The sequence below is a fragment of the Osmerus mordax genome, chromosome 6, assembly GCF_038355195.1.
Source record: "Osmerus mordax isolate fOsmMor3 chromosome 6, fOsmMor3.pri, whole genome shotgun sequence".
In the NCBI taxonomy this organism is placed as follows: Eukaryota; Metazoa; Chordata; class Actinopteri; order Osmeriformes; family Osmeridae; genus Osmerus; species Osmerus mordax.
The window spans coordinates 9,532,974-9,554,418 of NC_090055.1; the positions used below are offsets into that span (position 1 = coordinate 9,532,974).

The following is a 21,445-nucleotide window of genomic DNA, read 5'->3' on the forward strand; positions in this document are numbered from 1 at the left end:
TAGTATTGCTACATCCCGTTTTGTAAACAATTTTTGGATTTGTAAATATACAATGGGAAAACAAATAAAACCCTAAATATTTTCCTATGATAAAGTATAGGGGATGACAAAATATAGCCACACAGACGGTGATCGTGTGAAGCGATGGAGTCTCGTAAAGACTTGCTGAGAGGGTAAAAAAGTGAAATTAGTAGGCTAATGTCCAACATAGCGCACACATCATTTCGCCAATGTATTGTAGCTAGTCGTACTAGGCTACAAAGTGGTCCATTTTGAAAGTTAAACATTTTAAAATGGCATCTAACTGTTAAACAGGGTCTCAACAAGTCTTGGACGGGGCTTTCCCTGGCGTCGACGAAAACCCGGACTGCGACGCAAACCATGGTTTCAAGATGTTGTGAGAAGTTTTAATGGGTTCATCTTCGGCCTGTTCCTAGCTTCTGTGTATGGCGTTACTGTGCTCTTCGTTCAAAATCAGGAGCTCTGGTTCTGCGTCTACACCACTATCGCCATCGCATTCATTGCATCATTTGGCATGGGCCTTTCTGTTCGAGTGCGCTCAAATGTTATGCTCATGATGCCGATGCTATGTTCGGGTAAGTAGCCCTAGGATTTCACGTTTTTGGCAGCTTAAAATATTAAATACACTATCAAATCTCCCCAATTACAGTAATATTGCAACATTACTATTTAGACTTATACATACTAATGACCTTACAGTTGATGTCACTAAGTTTTTTTTTGTTCTCAGATAATGGCAAAAATCTCCTCCTCTTCCTCATCTTCTCCATGGTGATCCAGGGGCCAATGACCAACACCCTGGAGAACTTTGGCCGAGCGGCAGACAGTGTGGTGTGTGGTGCAGAGCTGACCATGAATCAGACCCAGGAACTGATGCAGAGAGCAGCCACACCACTCTTCCGTGAGTTGTGCCTACTGCCATCCACCTCTGATTCACATCTCCCTTCTCGTTCTGTTTGTAACTTCAGTAGTTTATTGCAAATGTCTCCTTGAATTAATCACTTAACTGTGACGCAATGGGTCGAACATGAGGCTTATTATACAATTGGAAAATGCTTGAAACAGACATGCTCAGATTTGGCATTTCCCTTTCAGCATGAGAGAACGTCTGTTTGTCAGTCTTCTCACTGATGTTCTGATGTCTTTGTTGCCCTCTGACAGCTGTGCTGGACAAGATTAAAGACATCACCAGGAATGCCTATTCAGTGGCTAGCAGGGTTCAGAACTTCATCCAGGCTTTGACTGACTCAGTCCAGCATGTTGGTGAGTTGGAGATTAGTTTCAAGAGCTCCTTTGTTAAGCAGGAGGAGAATGTGAGTGTGTGTGTGTGTGGGTGTGTGTGTGTGTGTATCCATGTGTGACTGAAAGTGTAACAAAGTAGTAAAAAATATATATATGTGTATATATATATATATAGAGAGAGAGATTTAATTTCTTTAACCTTTGACTTCTTTCAGCTCGCACTCTTAGAAACGTGCTTCACTTCTTGGTTGGCATCGGCGACGTGTGCAACGACAAGCTGGGCACACCGTACAAGAAGTGCAACAAGTTGTTTGATGATGCCCGGGAAGACTGCATGAACCTTTTGTCTATATTCAACTTCCTGTGTCACATCGTGGATGGGTTCCGCCCCCTGTGTGGAGTATCTCGTGGTTGGTTGTCATGATTGTCACTCATAGGTCTCGTATTATTTAAAAACTATTCCAGTAAACTCACCTGACATGTCAGTGCATATTGTGGTTGGCATTGCACTGCACTAAACATTTCCCTCAACAGCAGCATAAAAGCTCTATTATGGAAGTCGGGCCGTTCATGTAAAAGACAGGCACTCTGTTCCTCAGCTGTTAGCAGCAGAGTTTACATAGCTGCTTGGCATGGCGGAGGTAGAAAAATGATGTTGATGATAATGACCTAACGTTCAAATCTCAAGTAGCCTTGACTGTAATAGCGCCTGCCAGGAAGATTCGACCCTGGGCTGCTGATGCACACACACAGCTGTGTCAATAGAACGAGGAGAGGAAAGGTCGGGGAAGCCCAGATAGGTTCCCAACACAAACTAGACAGGAGGGTCTGTGCACACAAGTGTGTGCAGGGCAGACACGCATTCCATGGCAGAGACGCCGCATACACTGCAATAGAAACCTGACCTCACACTTTCAATTGAATTCCAGTCGTTTGGGGGGGTGCTAGGGGCCAAAGGGCTGACACATCCCTCTCTCTGGTTTCCTCTCCCGATCCCCTAGGAGAAGGTGTAGCTGTGAGTCGACGTTCGCTTCTCTGTCCTCCCCTCGTTTCCCCCCTCTCCTTTCTCCTCTCTCTATTCAAATGAATTATTGCTTCATATCCTCCTCCTGGCTCGCAGGCCAGCCAGCCAGGCAGGCAGCCAGCCAGGCAGCCAGCCAGCCAGGCAGCCAGCCAGGCAGCCAGCCGGGCACTGCTGATTTTCTAATCCAAACATGACCCCAGGGCAGGGCTGGAGATAGGAGAATGAAGGGAGGAGAGGAAGTTCGAGAAAGCAAAGATAAAAAACCATTTCCTCACCCTTTGGGCCAAAGCAGAACACTGCTGTGAGCAGATAGTAAGCTGCTAAATTCACCGGTTTGTACTGGAGCTCGTAAATCAGACATCAGTCTTTCTTTTGGCTGACTTGACACTTGGCTCTTACCTGACCTGTCATAATGGTTTTCATGTCTATTGTTAAGCCAACCCATTGCCCTCTTGGCTCCAAGTATGTTTGGCGTGATTGTGAACTCATTCCATCCATCCTTCTAGTCATCCCTCTATCTGACTGAGCGTGCTGAAAACGATCAGACAAGTCTGCAGAGAACGTCACAGAAGTACCTCAGTATTTAAAAGCATGCCGAGAATGATGGTTTGCTCATCCAGTTCGATTTTCAGTTGGTGGATGAGGACTCTGTTCACATCCCTTCTGTTTCAGTGGGCCAGTTGTTCTGCATCATCCCCTCCTACGTCGCCAGCCACCTAAAGGAGAGACTGGAGGCTCGTAAGTTTCATAGCAACACGCTGTCTGGACATCACTCTGATCCTGCTTACAGAGTTGTCCTATACTACACAGAACTTTGCTGCAAAAAGAATGCCTTTGTTTAATAGATTGTTATAGTACCTAGAAGCATGATATTTACTGGAGGCACCGCTTTTATTACTGCCTCACCTGCCTTATCAATTCACTGCAGATTAAAGCCTCTGCATACCTTTTATATTCGCTCCATGTTTTTAGGAAACCTCATGTGGTTGGAGTGAGCAATTCCATATCTCTTGCAAGTAGTGAATGTGTCGTGTTGTTTGTGCAGGTTAGTCCAGGAGGCCATTTCAAATATCTCTAACTTTAGCTGTTGTCCACTCCAGCGACAGCTGCTGCCTTGGATAGGATCAAGCAGGAGTTTGAGTTCAACATCTCGGCCTCCGTGCACTTCGACATGAGCATGAACAGCAGCCAGTCCATGCAGCAGGTGTCCCAGAATATCCTGAAGGAAGTGTCGTCGGGTCTAGGCCACTTCCAGGAAGCGGTGGGACTGCTGGCTTACGTGGGCCTCATTCTCATGCCTCTCACGTACCTCTGGTGAGTGTCTCCCCCCACACGTGGCAGACAAGTGTGTGTGTGTGTGTGGGGGGGGGGGGGTGCAAAGTGTGAGAGCATGTGTGTGAACACGCCTTTAAGGTGTGTGTGTGTGCGTCCGTAGGGCTGTGCTCTACAAACACAAGTACCTTCAGCAGGACAACTTTGACAACAATTACATCTCCAAGCAGTTTGAAGAGCTGGACCTGAAGATGGGCAGGCAGGGCAGGCCAACGGTCCTCCCCCTCAACAAGAGAGAGGCCCGCATCTACATCAAAACTGGTGTGTGTGTGTGTGGTGGTGGTCAACAACAGATACATTTGAATTCTTGGTCCTGCTCCTCAGCCACAATATCTGTGATAGTCATTAGTCTCCATAATATATCGAACGGTAATGGGATGAGAAATACCAGCGCAGACTGTACAGAGGCTGGACATCTACTTTTCGGTCTCCCTCTCTCAGGTGCCATGTACCAGACATCCAGGGAGAGACGAGTGGCGGCCATTGGCACCATCTCCGTCCTCCGCCATCTGGTCCTGGGCTTCATGGTGGCGGCACTAGACCTGTTGGTTTACTGGATGTTCGACCTGGTGCACCACCAAGCCCAGGGAGACATCGTCACCAGAGGTACTGGAGAGGAGTGGAAGTCACGTGCAAACCCCCCAGCGGTTTCAGAAAACATTCACCCTCTCAGATGTTTCAGGACTGTTACATCTACAACTCTCAAGTGTATGTTTCCTTTTCCAGCACCTGTCCTCGTCGCGGTCCAAATCAACGGGACAGGCTACGCCTCTGACATCTTAAAGGACATGGTGTCTTCCTTCGATGTCCTGCAGAAGGGCAACATTACTGTCCTGAGCAAGAAGTGCATCATGCAACCCTCAGAGCCTGACTATTCAAAGTACATTCTCATAGGTAAACTCTCCATTTCATGTTACTGCCTTTCATTGGACGTTTCACAGCTTTTTTTATGACAAATATCCAGGTCCAGGATTCGGTTTAAGACGAATGAGCCAAACGGCTTGTTACTTGTGTCGCTTTGAAAAGAGAACGCATTCTGTTTTATCAAAGCAATGGAAATGATCTAGTTACATTTCATACGTTTTAGTGATTATTGACATTTGTTGTGAAACACTGACCTCTAGGGGTTGAGACTATCAAGAGCATATTCATTGTCAATGTACCATGGTTGAATCTTCTGTGAACTGAGGACACAAATGTACATTCTGTTGTAATCAGCGTACCTTATTTCTGTACAAGAAAATAACCAGTTCAAATCTGAAAATACACGTCCGTCATTTTAATCGGAGTGGTTTAAACGTTTGTCAGGATCTTGAAAGGTCGGTCTTTGTCCCAATTCTTCCTTATCTTAGGATTCCTTTACGGCCTCACCCTGTTCAGTGTTTTGGCTGGCAGCTATGTGAAGCGTCTTAGGAGCCTGGTGTGTGCCAGATACCACCCCAGACGAGAGCGGGTAAGATGCCAGCAGCCAATCAACAGACCCATGCATCTGCTGTTGGGGACAGATACAAACTCCTGTGCTCCTTATTGAATGGGGTTCATCGAAATACACTGGATAGCCTTAATTAAGCTTTATGTTTGGATATGAATTAGCCATGCTACTTAACTTATGCCTTACTTAAATGCCTATAGTTCAAATTGTTGAGGGACTGGCTTTGTATGGGTGGTCTTTTCCCACATCACCTAGTTCAGGTCGACGCAGTGTAGATGCCGGCTTTTGTTGATTTGATGGAGAAAGGTTGATTTGATGAAGAAAATATATTTGTGTCCAAAATCAAACTCTCCGGGCTTCTAGAGAATGGAAGACATTCAAACTACCACAGGAATGCTAGGATGCACAGGTAGCCTAGCCTGTGCTTGAGTACATATTTCACAATGGCTCTTCCACAATGCACAAAAGGACGTGTTCTTCCTCAGGTTGCCAGTGGGAAGCTATGTGTGCTCTGTTGAAGGAGACGGAATTCCAACCATGTCTAGAATGGAATCTGTTCCAGGACTTTGGGAGGAAGCAGGCAAGTCTGCACTTCTCTGCCATCCAGATGTGCATGTGTCGTTGGACATGTTTATGGCCAGAGGACGGGATCCTGGAACACAAATGCTGACAGGGGAATGTGGTTTATTTAACAGGGGTTGTTTTAGACAACATAGCTTTGCGTACTTGGTTTATTTATTTGGAAAGGTTTGAGCCGAGAACACCAGTATTTTTGTGTGTCCCTGTAGGACAGGGGAACATTCGGAAAATAGCACAACATACTGAACCACTAGGGGAACACAATTAAAATGGTTCCGGTTTATCCAGTATTTTTTTTTTTTACGTGAAGTTGACATGAAAACCTCTTCATTTGGAAATAATTTGACTACTTGTGGAGGCATGGTTTGCTTAGTGACGAAGTATGTGTCATTTTGCTGTCAATGGGAAGATCTGTGCCAACATTGCAAGATCCGTGTTTCCAAATCTTACTCAAAACAACAACCCCACAAACTACCTGCGGAATGTGAAGTTACATCGAAACTTCCTTGACAAAAATGATGATACTTGATTGACACGTTGCTACCTGGGTGTGTTTCTTGAGGAATTGACTGTGTGTCAGTCATTTCTTTGTTTAGCTTCCGCAGCTTTTGGTGCGGAAATCCGTTTTCACCTGTAGTGTTTTGCTGTGTGGATAAAACCAAAGATATTCAAACATTTGGTTCTGATTGTTTCCTGTAACCTTCATGCATATGACACGTAAACCAGTCTGGAGCCGAGAGCCCTCTGGCTAAATGGACCACACGGTATGTTCATCAGCCTGCATTTATCTCTGTCAGTGTGTCAAAGATAATTCCTCCTCAGACCTATAAAGTCTTAATCTAACGCCAGTAAAACACTCCCTTTTTTCACAAACAATGTAAACAAGGCAACGCTACTTAGCCTCCATTCTTCCCCTCTGGCCTAACGGCCGTCCCTGCCCTCTGTGTTTCCAGGAGAGAGTTCGGCTCCTCCACGGTCGTATCTTGAGTCAGCGCGTGTCCCTGTGTAAAGCTCTCCTGAGCTCTGTGGCCCGGAGCAAGGCAGACGGGGCCGGGGCCGGTCTCCTGCACACGCTCATGCTACGGTACAAAGGGCCGTGTGGGCTGGAAGCGAGGGGTGGAGTTGCTTCACACAAGTGTTCACAGTCCAGTCTCCTCACTCATTCATAATGAAGGCTAGCAGTTTTACCACGGAAATGCTCGATTTCATTGCAAAGTTACGTAGAGCATGTGCTATAGATCACGTTTGCTAGAATCCATCCCTGCCATACCGTGTATAGATATTTGTATTGTATAAAGGGACCTGGATCAGCCCAGCCCCACTGACGTAAGCTGTGTGTCGGTGGCTGTCTAATCCAGGGTTCCTGGAGGATCCTTCCTGGCTGAGCTCCTGGGTGTGTCGTCTGTCTCCTGCATGGCATGTGGCAGGGGCGGGGAGGGCCGGGATGACTCCCACATGGTCACCTGTTCCACTCCACAGTGTAAAGGTAGGTCACATGGTTGTCATGACTCATGTAATAGTGGAGAGGACAGAAGCAAGCCAGGAAAGGGCACCCCTTCTATCAGGACTTTGTTTTGAAATGTGCAACTGGAAGTCTTGCTACCCAGGTCTTTGGTAGCTCTCATAGGAGGGAACATGGCCTAAACACTCAGCTCAGCTCCAACTGTATGCCATTTTCTATGTAAGCATGGCTGTTCATCTACAGAGGGCACTCAAACTGGAGTTACAGTTTAGAGACTAGACCAGTCTAGTCATCACCTTTTCCCACAGGAGGGTATTCATTAAATATTGAGATGTATCTGTGTCTAGAAAACAGGTGTAGAAGTTGGCAATGTAGAATGTAAACGCAAATGCCCCACTTGCCAATGTTTAGATATTGTAGAACACTTTAACCGGTTGTCTCATAAACTTGTATTAATGTGTTCGAGGGGCAGGTTGAGACTGTGTACTTTTGGGGCGTTTCCTCCTGACAAATGTTGACTCAGCAGGTAGATGGCAGTCTGACCTGGAAGGGAGCTTTTTATGTTTTCAGTCTCACACTTTAGCGTTAATGACTACACCTTTCTTACGTTTCATTCAATGTTTATTTTTTCTTTCGTTGTCGTTTTCTTTCTGAAGTTTCACACCATATTTGACAACGAATGCCAATACGGCCGATCCTAAGACATTTTCCAGTGTCAAATGCAACAGTATATGGAAAAAAAGTTCTCAAATCTTCCATTCTGTTCGGTCTGTGGCTGCATGTTTTCTTGCCAATCACACCGCATTTACTTTTTAAAATCTTTTTTTGCAAAACTGTTCAACCAAATGTTCATCATGTTGAACCCTGAACCCTCCCTTTAAATGTGCAACAGGTTTGTACTGTCGGCAGTGTTTCCGGAGCATGAACAACATCTGTGCAGTGTGCATGGGGCCTCTGACCTTCCAGGAAGACTGTGAAGAGGAGCTGTAAGTCTTAAACACGTTCTTACTGATCCGCCAGCTCTAAGGGTATTCCTGATTCAATCACAAATTTCCCATCCTGACAAGTCCCTCGTCGTGGGCCTGCTGTTGCAGGGATTCCAGTGACGACGAGCACGTGAGCCTGTGGACCGCCGCCCTGGCCTCGCCCCACATCACCGAGCGGCGTGCGCGCAAGCTGATGAAGAGGACCATCTCCATGGAGATACGCCGCCGGTCGTGGGCGGAGATGCCGAGACTGTCCCCAGTCCCTGGGGGGAGCAGGGTGCTGTACCAGAGGACGGGCAGCGCCGTGACACCAGGACACGAGGGGGACAGTGACGGCAGCGGTCACGTCAGTCCATTCAGCGACCCGGACGTCAGGTAAGATGTGGATCAACAGCGTCATCATTATCATAACCTACACCATGCCTGTCATCTGTAGCATCCATAATCACCAGGTGACCAAACTCTCCTTTACTCACAAAACCGAAAACTAACAAGACCATTGGCATACGGTCAATTGTACCCTGTCGCCCTGTAGTGAGCCCGACATGAGTTACCAGGATCGCTCTGACTCAGAAGACTCTGACCCCAGGCACTATGACCCCAGACGCAAATACGTCCACAACTCGATTCCAGACACTTTCTCGGACATCTATTTCACTGGAGGAGTCAGTCGTCAGGCTTCAGAAAGTGACTCTTCAGACAGTGACACTTTGTTTCAGTCCCTCTCTTCGGATGCCAGCAACCACTCCAGAGAGGAACCACTACAGACGGTCACAGTCCACAGTCTGACCATGACCGCAACCGTGCCCTGTGTCAGGAATACCACCAGAGCGACAGCCCCAGCCGGTCCTACTCCAACGGTTGATCCAGACCATTAATTCTATCCAGTGAAAGACAAAAAGGGTTACAGGACCTCTAAACTGGAGTGGTAGCATTCTGCTACACTGCAATAGTCAGTGCATGTTGTAAACATCATCATTAAAACAGGAATTTTTCCATTGAAGCAGGCACTACTGTGTGTTGCCCAATTCTTTAGACGTTCTTGTCAACATCAACTGAATGGGTGTCTGACAGACAGCAGTTGGATTTGAAACGTGCTCCAAATTGGATCTAGAGTTTGGAGTACTATTGTTTGACTTTGATGAAATGTCCATGACATTTCCTCTCTGGTGTGGTTGGAAGGTGGAGTATGAACCTTCAGCAGGGGGCCTGTCAAACCCACAGCTGATGACAGTTCTGAAGATCAATGGCTTCACTATCTACAGAGTTGGTAAGCTTTTGTCTCATGGTTGATGGAGTTTTTGGCAGAAGACTTTGGAAAACTTTTCCAGAAGAAAATATATATACAAATTCAACCTGCGTAGGATGACAATCCCATCCCTGCACACACACACGAAAAAGAGCACTGGTATGTAAAACTGCGAAAAGTAAAAAAAATATATAATCATACACTAAAGACTACAACTGCAATACTACTGTACGTCTCCGCCTCCTCTGCCACACTGATGTAGGCCTACATTCCAAGCATTGAATTTCAACACTTTTTTACGTGCATATCGCCTCCCCAAACCTTGTCTAACACGGAAGGTGGAATCAGTTGTGTTTTTTCCCGAGTGGGAGGATACGAGTTTGCTGCCAGGAGAGCAATGGAACGTTGAGGAAGAAAAGTTTCATCACAGTCATCTAGTCCCGTTTGTTTCCTCAAAAACTGGTGACATTAACGAACTCCAAATGGCGGAAAAGGTATGTAACTTTTTGAACTATGTCTTTCTACGTTAGATGGTCAGTCTTTGCTCAGTTAAAGTATATTGCTATTTTGTCACGGTAATGTGAGATCCACAATCCCAGAACAGAAACAAGATAGGAAAGGGCGTCTTTGGGTTTGGCACATCCAAACTGTTGCGCATTGTTCTTTCGATTATAGTGCGCGATTTACGCGAAAGGTGTTGGTGCCAAAGCAACTCAGTCTTTTGCTCCAGTTTAAACAATCTCTATTTGCATCGGGTTACAGTTAATAAAAACGTATGTAGATTAAATTCAAACTGACGTGTTGCAGAGACTTTAGAAAAAAAAATCGATTTCGACAAATAACTTGTTTTTCTTCTTTTTACAAGTATTTGGCCCACGTCTGTACTACCAAGATAATGACAGGGCAGCACTCTGTGGTTTTCTGTAGTCAATCTGGGGTATTAAATCTAGATTTCAAGAATCTCCAGAGTAAGCGCACTTTAATGGAAAGCACGGGGAATCAATCAGCGCGCATTCCATGCTCGCCAGGGCCAGAATGTGCCCCTGTCATGGAAAATAGAATCGTGTGTCAATATAGAGAACTGATTTATGTAAAGAAAACGAATGGGGCTCATTATACCAGGTCATGCATTGATTAGAATTCTGTTAATGCGTTTATGCAGTCTACCTGTTTAGTTTTGAATGATAACAAAAATGTGGATCACTTTTCATGGGAACTATATGAAGTCTTCAGAGAAAAAAGCAAGGCGTTGTTTCTAGGCAAAGGCCAACACCCAGATAGTCAATATAGAAGGTGCCATTGTGTCAACATTAGCGTAACTGACACATACAGGTGCCTCCCACAGGCAGTGACATAGGGGTTTCTGAAATGCAATTGGCCTTTCTCAGGTGTGCTCTCCCGAGGTTTAACGTTTTGTTTTTAAAGTCTTTGTATAAATCAATAAATAAAGCGATTTTACCCTTCGTTTATGTAGCATTTTACCTCCATCAAAGATAACTATGCAAAACATATCTTTGTTGGGTGTAACAACTTCAGTGAAAAAAATAGGCCTACTGTTAACACGTTTTCAGAAAATTCTAACATGGCTTGTGTAGGCCTATGTGAAATAATGTGGCAAAGAGATTCAAACACCTTCCGAATAGGATAAAGCACTTAAAGTCTATGTTTTAGGGCGTGGCCATAGAAAGCTATTGTTCTCTGTTAAACATTGTGTAATATCATATGTTGACTTCAAATACTGCAAAAAGGTCATGTGTCTGCGCAAAAGATTAACTTACGAACATTGATGACTGTGTGATACATATTGTAAACGCATCCATATAAAGGTATAGTTCTGACATTGTTTGTATTGTCCCTCTCTCTAACTCCCTCAGTACTCAGATCTCGAGTCAGCACTATATAACCTGGTCACGAAGTTCCACGATGCTTCAGCTAACAAAGAGCCCACACTAAACACGGAGGAGTTTCAGACCCTGGTCTCCACACAGCTGCCTAACTTAGTCAAGGTTTGAATTTGATATCAAGAAGACCTCAATAATACCTTGCCCTTCAGGCTTGTAGCCTGTACTTTATTTGCTTAAGGTTATAGCATCTTCTCAGATCAGTTTAATGTGTATGTGTAATATGGGGGTCAACCGACTGGCATTTTTAAATTAATTTTAATGGTAGCTTATCAAATTTAGCATACACGACTAGTATATATATATTCAAATAAGTGGGCTGAATACTAAAATAAAAGCACATAAAACAACCCTCTTTCGTACACTCTTTTGTAGACAGGCAATGAACAAGGTTTGAGTCCGATCCTACAGCAGATGGGGGTGGAGAACGGCCAGAACATCTCCTTTGAGGACTTCTGGAAATTGGTCCAGTCGACGGCCACCTCCCTGTTTGGCGAGAGAAAACCGGAGAAGACTGTTAAATGCAAATGCCTGCTACTGTGAAGAGGACATAGCTGGAACATGACTATGGAAAAACCGTCCTATTCAGAGACGTTCCAACTGTAGAATACCATTAGCATTTTTGCCCCAAACAATGTTGCCAAATCTTAAAGTCCATTCTGAATACTAACATACTTCCTGCTCCCCCTTTCCTTGGGGTATTCTGTTATCGAACATTGGATGGGTGAAAACCTGTGTTCCTGTTACTACTCTACTTGTGTCAGATCAGAAAGGAAGGGGAAGGAGGAGGTACACTTTAAGGGTGTTCAGTTGGGACCTTATTGCTCCAACTGTTGTTACGGTTCACAGTTACTAACATGAACTAGTCTTGTTTTTATTTACACCAAGCACATGTAATCAGAAAGTTATATGCCACTGCCTAATTACTGATATAAAACATTAACGTCTGAAGGTACCATATATGTTTTCTTTAATACTATATACACAGTTAGTGTTTTGCTTAACATTGTAACAACTGACGAAAGCAAAGAATATCATGTGCATCAAATTGGTATTATCTTACAGTACTTGAATAAAACTTTTGAATTTGTTTAAATGTTTGTATGGTTTTCTGGAGTTTTTCATAGCCTCAAAACTGGCCTACTGACCCACTCTGTAGGCATTAATACTACTGCTCAATCTGTCTAACTGGGGAGCAGGGATATCCTATTCACATTAGTGGGTCCATGTTTATTCAAATAGAACATTTAACCAATACACTTCCCTGAATTACCAGATACACTGTCGTTTTTTTTGTGGTATTTGTTTCAGTACTACTCTACTACTCTTTTTTTTCTTTTTCTAATGTAAGCGTGTTATCCCCAACCCACACCGGTAGGTGACAGTAATGAACCGCTGGTTGGGATCCGCCTCTAGTTATTGCTGAAGAAGGGACGGAAGTCGCGGCTCATTTGAAACTTGACAACTAGCAACTACTCAACAACAATACGTTGCTAGATATCGCTAGCTATGCTAACTACTTTAGCGATATGAACGCTGCCTCGTAAACTGAACGCTAGCAAGCTAGGAAAACCGGCGCTTTGCATTATCATATTTTTCAAGTTCAACTGTATCAGCATTGTTTTGTTTACGCATGTACTTGAGTACAGTACTAGTAGCTTGCTAGCTTTGTTGCCAGTGAACACAATAACACTTCACATGGATCGCACTGACTTCACAGCAAGCCACTGGCACTGTGTGGTGTGGTGGACTAGATGAATTATACTAGCGCTACAAGAACTGTATTACTGTAGCTGGTGCGAGCAACCGTCTTTATTTTTTCGATTTCAGCAAGTTAACAGCGAAGAGCCGTGTGCACGGTAGCAAAACGGTGTTATTTATCCGTCCTGGACAGAGATGGACAAGGTACGTGTGTGTGTTTGCAAGAGTAAGTGGATAAAATGTTGATGAGCCACATTAAGTCTTCAGATAACGTTGGCAGGAAAGGTAGATTATAGGATAACTGTGTTGGGGGCTGTGTGTTTTCGTACTGAGTAGCATGACAGCATAGCCTAGCTAGCCAGTAATTTGAGCTCCGACTGGTCGGTGCTGTCATCATGGGTTTAGGACTCACAGCACTGAAAGTTAAAGACTGACACGCTCACTGGCTTACAGTATGATATAACTTGAGCCATACAGCAAATCTAACACGTTCAGCACTCAGTTCTATCATTAGGACAAATTATGTTTAAGAAATGTCACTAGTAAGAAAGAAGATGGACGGGAAAAGTAATTCTGCATTTCAGTCAAGAGACAAGACATATGTCTATCTATGGACCTACAGCCAGTTTCAGGTAGACGTCAAGAATCCTTATAGACCGACTGTTAATCTGAAGGTTCTCTTCTATTGTGTACTTTCATGGATTGTGTGAGGTTGTGTACTATTTTGTGTTCTTGGTCTGTGCAGCTGGAGCAAACTGAGTGGGATTCTGTGAACAAACTTCTCCAGCATCATGGATTTAAGCCAGTCCACTTTGCTGATCCCATTGAGAATAAGAATCAGTCAGGTAAGATAACAGCTAAAGCTGATTTTAGCTTTTACAAAATAATGGAATGGAATTACACTAAACCGTAGGCCTATTGTGCACCACTGCATGCTTTTGTATTTGCCTGGTTCACTCATTACAGTTCCATTCCCTCACAATGGATAGTCAAAAGTCTGTCACTTGATACACAATCGACATACAAATGAATAAACAGATTTTTTTCCATTCAGTGTTTTAATTAAGGAATTTATGGTGTTTAGGCCAACAACAATGCAGGTTAAATACATTTCTTTTTATTACCTGGGTAATGCCATGGCCCTCAGTGTTCATTGTATTTTTTTAAGTGAGCGCTCATCCTCTCCACTCTATGTAATTAGCCTAGCCTTAAGCGGCCACACAATGCCTGGCTTACACATGCTCTCATGTTCCCATTACCCTCAGTATGAATGAGCTGTCTCACTGAGCACATTTGGTAATAAATGTCTGTGACTCGACATCTCAGATTTGGTTCTTCTGGAGAAGAGTTCCGCTGGGGACGTCAGGACCATGCTGAGGACCATGCTGACAGACTCCGAGAGAAGACAGGCCTTGATTCAGGAGCTCATCCAGTCTAATAACCAACTCAAGTAAGGAGCCTAAACAACCGTGAAGGATGTGATTAAATAAATCAATAAATAAAAAACATTATTCCACCCCATCATCTTTAAGGCTTCTAAATCAAAGGAAAAAAAGGATAATTAATACATTAATCCAAATTAATAAATAAACAAATTCTGAAATATCGATTGCCAGCTCAGGTGCGTGGGGCTGATCCACCTGCTTAATAATGTAGGCTCTATTTCGTGCCGACCACCTGCTGTCACGCTGCAGTGTAGGTTGAGTATCGGTATGGTAAGACCTCCGGGGATGGTTTCCCAGCCAGGCCGGGTTTCACCCTGCCCGCTCTCTCTTGCCTGCTGGGGCATGATGGAGGGACGACACCTGCCATCCATCGCCATCACAGCAGAGAACATATACCCACTCTGTGAAATGCAAAGGAATTGAGGATCATTAGCACATTCATAGTGTTTATCTATGCATTGTCCCTTTTTAATTAGTCTAGTAAGCTAAGTAAGGCTGTAAGATGCCCTGTGTTTCTTGTCAACTTGACAATACTATAAGAATGATAACACAATTGAACCAAGACGAATACAATTGCTAGAAATTAGGGTGGGCCATAGTGTTTGAAAATGACCTCTCTCAAATTCCCATCACGTGCACCTTTTGAATGGTCTCCAGAGAGGACGCCCAGCAGCACCTGAGCCGAGCTGCCCGCCAGTCCCAGAGGGCGGCGGAGCTGGAGGGAGTCCTGGCCGGGGTGAAGGGCAAGGTGCAGCACCTGGAGGACAGCTACATCAGCAAGGCTGCCCAGCAGCACGGCCTCGTGCACCAGCTACAGCAGGACAAGAAAGATATGCAGGTGCCCTGAAAACATCCAGAGATGGTCCTTTTCTGAAGGAATGACCATTTATCAACTTGGAATTCATAAATGATGGTTGTCTTTTGCCTCTGTCAATGCTTGTCTCCTTCTGTCTAAAATGATCAATGACCATGATCATCTACTGCCTTCCATTCAGAATTCTTGAATCTACAAATAATGGTCTTGAAACTTGTGTCTGTGCTTTCCAGAAGCAACACCAAGCCCTGGAACAGAAGCTGTCTGAGGAGAAAGCTGTCGCGTCTCAACTGCAGAGGAAGCTCTACTTCGCCATCAAAGAGGAGGAGGGACGGATTGCGAGGCAGAACCAGGTCTTCCAGCAGATCCACGAGAGGTCTGCCCGTCCACACTCCCCGGTGGACCAGCAGTAAGATCCTCCCTCATGTCTACAAACTTATATCAGGATCTACAGTAACCACAGTGATATGATATTTCACTCGAATTGTCTTCTGGTCTGTTGTTGTTTGGATGTAAGGAGCTCCAGCTCTTGTTTCTCACAGGGTATTGGACGTGATTGACGTTTATGAAGCTCAAATGCAGCAGTTACGTGATGAGCTAAGGTAAAGCCTTAAGGGAAAAATGGTGTTTCCCGTAGTTTTGAATAATAATGCGCCACATTCTTTCCTTTAAGTTTATGCTAATCTTATTTCCTATCATTTCCCCTCCCTTTACATCCCACAGGGCCTTCAAAGACAATTCAGATGAGAGTTTTCAGTCATCTGACCAATCACAGAGCAGGAATGGCACCCCAATGGTCTCCTTATCCAACCACAAATCTCTAATAAAGGTGAGTGTACAGTGTGAACAGCTCGCAATAACTTGACACTTGTCAATATAGCCTGTTAAGCGGTCATTTTGCCATTCCCTCTTCAGTCCTACCAGGAACAGCTGAAGGAGATCAAAGCACAGAGGGAGGAACTCAAGAACCAAGTTCAGCAGCTGAAACAAGATTTGGAATCAAGGTACCGTCTGTTGAAGTTAACAGTAGATTTAGCTGTCCTCCTTATTCTAAGCCTAGGGCTTCTACTGCACTATGGAAAGGTTAGTTGGATCAGGCCGTCCATAGTAATAGATCCTTGTTGGCCAATCCCATCATAGATAAATAGAATTTGATTGTGCCCATCTGTTTCCCAGGCCCACGGTGAAGGAGCTGAAGACCTATAAACATCAGCTGCGTCGTATGGACCGGATCATCAAGCAGAACAACACCAGGTCGTTAACAAAACACACTGAAACATTTCTAGTGACATGCAGGGAAATATTCCGGAACTCTCTCCAGCCTTCAAAGCCTGACTTCCTCGTTTCATCTTGATACTGTATTATTCAACTGTAGTGTCAACGTACTGGTCCTCATCCTTGTTCTTCCTGCTCGGTGTGGTGAAGGTCCGCTGAGGGATCTAAGGAACAGGACAGCGCTGAGATGAGCATCTTGGAGGGGTCGACCACCCAAGCCTCAGAAGCCAGTGCGGCTCGCAGATATCTCAAGGTATCTGTACGCGTGTAGTCGTGGCTCAGTCCCACTCCTCTAAGAGGGTCTTTTACACCTGCCACGATTTTTTGACGCCATTCGAGATGGACTGTAAATTGTGGTTCCTGATCAGATGCTGGGGGACATCAGCGAGGTGGTGTCTGGCCCGGGGGCCCCCCTGAGGCTGCTCAGACAGAGGCCCAATGAGAGCTCAGAGATGCTCGCCTTCAACAGGCTCCTCCCCACGCTGCAGATGTGGGCGGAGCAGCTGTGCTCATTGAAGGTGAGCACCTGTTTGGGGACCCTCAGACTGCAGGGTTGAAATAGAAAGGAACACTTTCTCTTCCGCTTCGGTTACCGTATTTGTGTTTTGTGTGTTTTTTGTATTGGCATGTTTGCCTAGGACTTGCACCGCGCACTTAACAAACTGATACAGAGACTGCAGCCATGGCAGCCAGCCAGCAGCAACGACAGTGTTCCCTCAGAAAGTGTGAGAGTGGAGGACTTGATGTTACTGGTGGAAACCTTACTGGAGGAGACTTTGAACGGGGAAGAGGTAGTGCTAGCTTGGTCTTCTCTGCGTAATTATTTTCCAAGTATTCTAATGAGGAAAAACACAAAATAGAATCTAATATAAATCAAAACAAAAAAAGCTAGATTCTTCTTTACAATGATCTTGATATTGATGTGCCTCCTTGTGCCTCCTTTTCCTTGTAATGGTTTCTAGAAGGTTCTCCGTAGCCCAACCAAGAACACCCTCCAGTCCATGGTGGCCCACTTCCAGAAGCTGTTTGATGCGCCCTCCCTCAGCGGAGTCTACCCTCGCATGAATGAAGTCTACACCCGCCTCGGGGAGATGACTAATGCCATGAGGAACCTGAGGGACGTCCTAGCTCTAGGTAGCGAAAAACATACTCTATCTTCTGCATAATCAAACAGTCATAGGTAGTCAAATTAACCCCAACAGCTTTAATCACCTCAAAAGTAATAATTATACCGTCCGGATGTTCTGCCTTGTTCCAGATGACAGAGCTCCCCCTAGTGAGGTAGTGAATCAGGTGGCCAGAATGGTCTCCTCTCCAGAGGACTGTGCTGACAACCAGCTTCACAACCTCCTGGGAACCAGCGACATTGAAAGGTAGTGGGACGGACCAGGCTGGAACCACTTATAGACAGGACCATGTTAACTCCTGGAACCACTTATAGACAGGGCCAGGCTAACTCTGGAACCGTGGCTGGCCAGTAAACAAACCAGAATAAACCATCCATCATGTCCTTTAGTTCCTTCCATGGGACACTTGCTGCAAGAGTTATCTCTAAGTGTTTTTTGTTTGTGTGTTTTGCCAGCATTATTTCCAAGGTTAAGGAACATGAAGAGTTCTTTCCTGCGTTCTACTCTCTGGTGATGGAACTGCTGCAGACTTTAGGTATATGCTTGTACCGCTACTGTGGGAGTAAAGGATTTACCGTTTGTCTGTTAATCGCAATCTGTAGAGAGTACATACTCTTTTTTCATAGTATTCGTTATCCTTTTCCAAAGATAATTTTACTGTATTCCTCAGTATTAATTCATTTTGATTACGGAAGGACAGTATGACCTGTGCTACTGATTGTGTTAAAGAGACGAATAGAAAAGCTCTCCCACTAAGTCTCTCCCACACCACACACTGGCATGATTGCATTTAATCAGAAACAATCAAAATTGCCTGCAGAGTAGGTCTACATGCAATTTGACATCACATTTGTACCTGAGTTGTTGCACTAAAAACTCCTCCCTTAAGAATATGTTGGTGTGTCAGATTGACAGTGACGCTTGAAATAAAAGTCTTCTGTTTGCTCCCCTTTCAGATGTTCAGCATCTAGATGACATCATACCCGCTCTAAGGTCACTGAAGTCGAGGGCACTGTGATACTTGTTTTTTGTGATTGGTTATGTGTGTTTTTTCAGCTTTATTTCTAAATTAGTTTGTTGACTTGGTTTTGGGTAATTTTTTCAATGCATTTTCTTCCTCATATTTTGTGTTGCTTATAGTGAATAGTAAATCCAAAACAGAATAAAGATTTAAATCACTTGAATGGAAGAAAATATGTTATGTAATTATGGAATATACGAATTGGAGATTATATTAGAAAATTTACCAGACATCAATGTAAAGAAGATATCTCTGGCTGTGTGATTTCATCAAAGAATTAACTTTGTATGCTTTAATTCATGTATGTGGACATTGTAAATAACACATTTGTTTCAAGTGAGGCTGTGCCACCAGATGGTGCCCAAGTATAACATTGCACTACTAAGTGCTGCTGCTGCTTGAGTGACTTTTATATATTTTTAATTTTTCTCTTAAGCCACACCGTTATAAACGAGTTGATATCGGATTAACTGGCTAATTTGTATAATATTGTGTTGCTACGATAATATTGAAGTAAATGTACACATTCAGTAGATTCTCAAAAGAAGTGACTGAATATTGCTATGAGTAAATCCAGACAATGCGGACTACTGATTAACCTATTATATCAGGTAAAATCCAATCATAACACCCTGCTCTCATGAGTCAACATAGTAAATTATTTGTAATTAGCTCATCAACACATGTTTGAGTCAGTGCTATCAAATGACTCAACCAAAGAGGCTGTGATTGTGAATAAACCCACACAGAGACAGACGCATGGAGCTCCGATTGGTTCATCGTTGACTCCACCTTTTCAGAGTCTCCGCCCGAACTGTATTTATTTCTCGAGTTATCTTGAAATCGACCAAACCTCGCCACATGGAAAGGTGTAGCACACAAGAAAATACAAATATTCATCTTTAAGGACAGCACTAGGGCTTATTTTCTAGTAAAATGGTTGTTCAAGTAAAACCCAGCGTGCAATGCAGCAAGGTCACGGAGGGGAGTCTGCAAAAAGTAGAAGCTAATATCTTACTTCTTGGTGCGGAAAATGTCGGAAAATCAGGTGAGACTTTATTCATCATTCAGAACCACTTATATAACCACTCCTCAGTGCAATGCAAAATTACACCCGAGGTAGGTAGCCTAATTATTATGGAAGTAATGTTTGCCTTTAGCATCTAGGTCGACATCTTTGCTATTTTCCATAACTAAGTGGGTTACCTGGGTTACCTGTCTATTTTGCAGCTCTCACCGTGCGATTTCTTACAAGGAGATTTATTGGCGAATATGGAGATATAGGTAAGTTATAAAGGCTGTGCACCTTGTGCGTAATTCAGTGTCCCACACTTAACCGTGCTGTACAAATAAAATACTTAAGTTGACATTTAATTTATTCTACAGAATCGATCTACAGTCACATTGACAAGATTGATGGTCGAGAAATATCCTTCAATATCTGGGACTCACTTTACCCCCAGGTAGGCTGAAGTGCGGTCAAGTTTTTATGCATACATAAGGTCGTCAAATTCGTGCTATTACGTTATTAATAACATGTTTTGTTTGTGTGTGTGTGTGTGTGTGTAGGGCTGTGAGACAACTGAGACCATCAGCGACAAACAACTTCAGTGGGCAGATGGTGTGATCCTCGTCTACAGCATCTGTGACCGATCCAGTTTCGAGGTAGCGCAGCAACAAGTGCGGAGCATCCGTCACGCAAGGAAGATGTCTGCCTCAGGACCCATCATTATCGTGGGGAATAAACGCGACTTGCAGCATCGGCGGACAGTTACGAGTGAGGAAGGTCGACTGCTTGCCCTCTCCGAAGACTGCGTGTTTTTCGAGATATCCGCAGCCGAAACCTACCACGGTGTGCTTCTTGTGTTTCATGGACTCCTTGACCTTATAAAAGAATCGAGAGCCCCGCGGAAAGGTGCAGCTGGTATTAAAAGTATAGTGAGAAGCATGTCGGCTGTTTTCGGAAAGAAACGTGCTACCGAGTAGTTGGCTATGTTTATTACCCAAGCCGAGTGCTTGGTAGCCGTACACATTTAGCAGTAGAAGTCTGCCGTGACTACACACGTCACGATGAAGCCGTTGGCTTGAAATGGGACTGGAAAAGTACAAAAAGATGGACCATGCAGGTTGAAATAGAGAAGCTGTCAGACAGCGGCGGATGTTTGACACACAAGTAAACAATGGGTGCTGTATGCGTTCAGATCATATATATTGGGGTTATTTGGTGTGGCAGTTGGAAGTAAAACTAGAAGTTTCAGCGTGCACTATTTTTAGCCTTATCAAAAGAACGAGGTAGATCTCTTGAATTGTTGTCGATAGCGTAATAGCCTACAAACCGTGAGAGGTAGGCCACAAATAGGACCTAGAGCGTAGGCTAGCTTTAGCTTTGTAGCCTACAGTCTATGTCAGGGTAAGTCAATGTGCAGTTGTGTTCATTGCGTGATCGACTGTACAGTTCACTTACAGTAGACTACGGGACATTCAGCAGTTTGCTGGTGTTAAAAAAAATATATATATTGTAGCTTTCAGTCAACAATGTAATGTTAACGACTACTGCCACCCTACAGACTGATGTACATTTTATTGTGATTGTGCATTCACAATGTTGCTGTATATATTGCCTGATGATGAACATGCGTATAAGACACATATTCACGTTATGTTTGTGATCACAACATTTTTGTTATTGATATGACTGACTTTGCTTCGTTTAGGCCTAGATGTATTATAGCTACACATTGTTACATTTCTAGCGAGGAAAGCATTTGTTAAGTTGATGTGGATGTGATTGTATGTTTTATTTTTTAACTAAATAAAAATGATGAATTGAGTTT

General features: G+C 44.1%; 4 protein-coding genes across 5 annotated transcripts; all 4 read left to right on the top strand.

Annotated features, from left to right (window-relative positions):
- The first annotated feature begins 144 nt into the window (after positions 1-144).
- Positions 145-9,448, top strand: dcst2 (DC-STAMP domain containing 2). Its single transcript, XM_067237422.1, has 16 exons — positions 145-154; positions 393-596; positions 752-922; positions 1,183-1,284; positions 1,479-1,673; positions 2,960-3,025; positions 3,388-3,601; positions 3,723-3,880; positions 4,061-4,225; positions 4,346-4,513; positions 4,972-5,072; positions 6,584-6,714; positions 6,989-7,116; positions 7,985-8,078; positions 8,160-8,453; positions 8,614-9,448. The coding sequence occupies exons 1-16, from the start codon at positions 145-147 to the stop codon at positions 8,954-8,956; spliced, it is 2,544 nt and encodes an 847-aa protein (XP_067093523.1). The 3' UTR covers positions 8,957-9,448.
- A 206-nt stretch (positions 9,449-9,654) lies between these two features.
- On the top strand, positions 9,655-12,328 carry s100v2 (S100 calcium binding protein V2). Of its 2 annotated transcripts, none has more exons than XM_067238841.1 (3): positions 9,655-9,821; positions 11,202-11,327; positions 11,604-12,328. In XM_067238841.1, exons 1-3 carry the CDS (start codon positions 9,810-9,812, stop codon positions 11,769-11,771), a joined length of 306 nt encoding a protein of 101 aa, XP_067094942.1. In that variant the 5' UTR covers positions 9,655-9,809; the 3' UTR covers positions 11,772-12,328. The 2 variants fall into 2 exon arrangements, with proteins under 2 accessions (XP_067094942.1, XP_067094940.1); XM_067238839.1 differs by having other exon boundaries at positions 9,663-9,821; positions 11,202-11,333.
- Positions 12,329-12,736: 408 nt separating this feature from the next.
- On the top strand, positions 12,737-19,124 carry cep70 (centrosomal protein 70). Its single transcript, XM_067238347.1, has 16 exons — positions 12,737-13,133; positions 13,675-13,774; positions 14,256-14,379; positions 15,032-15,212; positions 15,422-15,597; positions 15,731-15,790; positions 15,912-16,017; positions 16,104-16,192; positions 16,365-16,442; positions 16,614-16,716; positions 16,832-16,981; positions 17,102-17,254; positions 17,426-17,597; positions 17,722-17,836; positions 18,046-18,125; positions 18,547-19,124. The coding sequence occupies exons 1-16, from the start codon at positions 13,125-13,127 to the stop codon at positions 18,606-18,608; spliced, it is 1,758 nt and encodes a 585-aa protein (XP_067094448.1). The 5' UTR covers positions 12,737-13,124; the 3' UTR covers positions 18,609-19,124.
- Positions 19,125-19,473: 349 nt separating this feature from the next.
- Positions 19,474-21,441, top strand: zgc:171704 (Ras-related and estrogen-regulated growth inhibitor-like protein). The gene is made up of 4 exons (XM_067238054.1): positions 19,474-19,659; positions 19,842-19,895; positions 19,998-20,074; positions 20,181-21,441. The coding sequence occupies exons 1-4, from the start codon at positions 19,548-19,550 to the stop codon at positions 20,595-20,597; spliced, it is 660 nt and encodes a 219-aa protein (XP_067094155.1). The 5' UTR covers positions 19,474-19,547; the 3' UTR covers positions 20,598-21,441.
- The last annotated feature ends 4 nt before the right edge of the window (positions 21,442-21,445 follow it).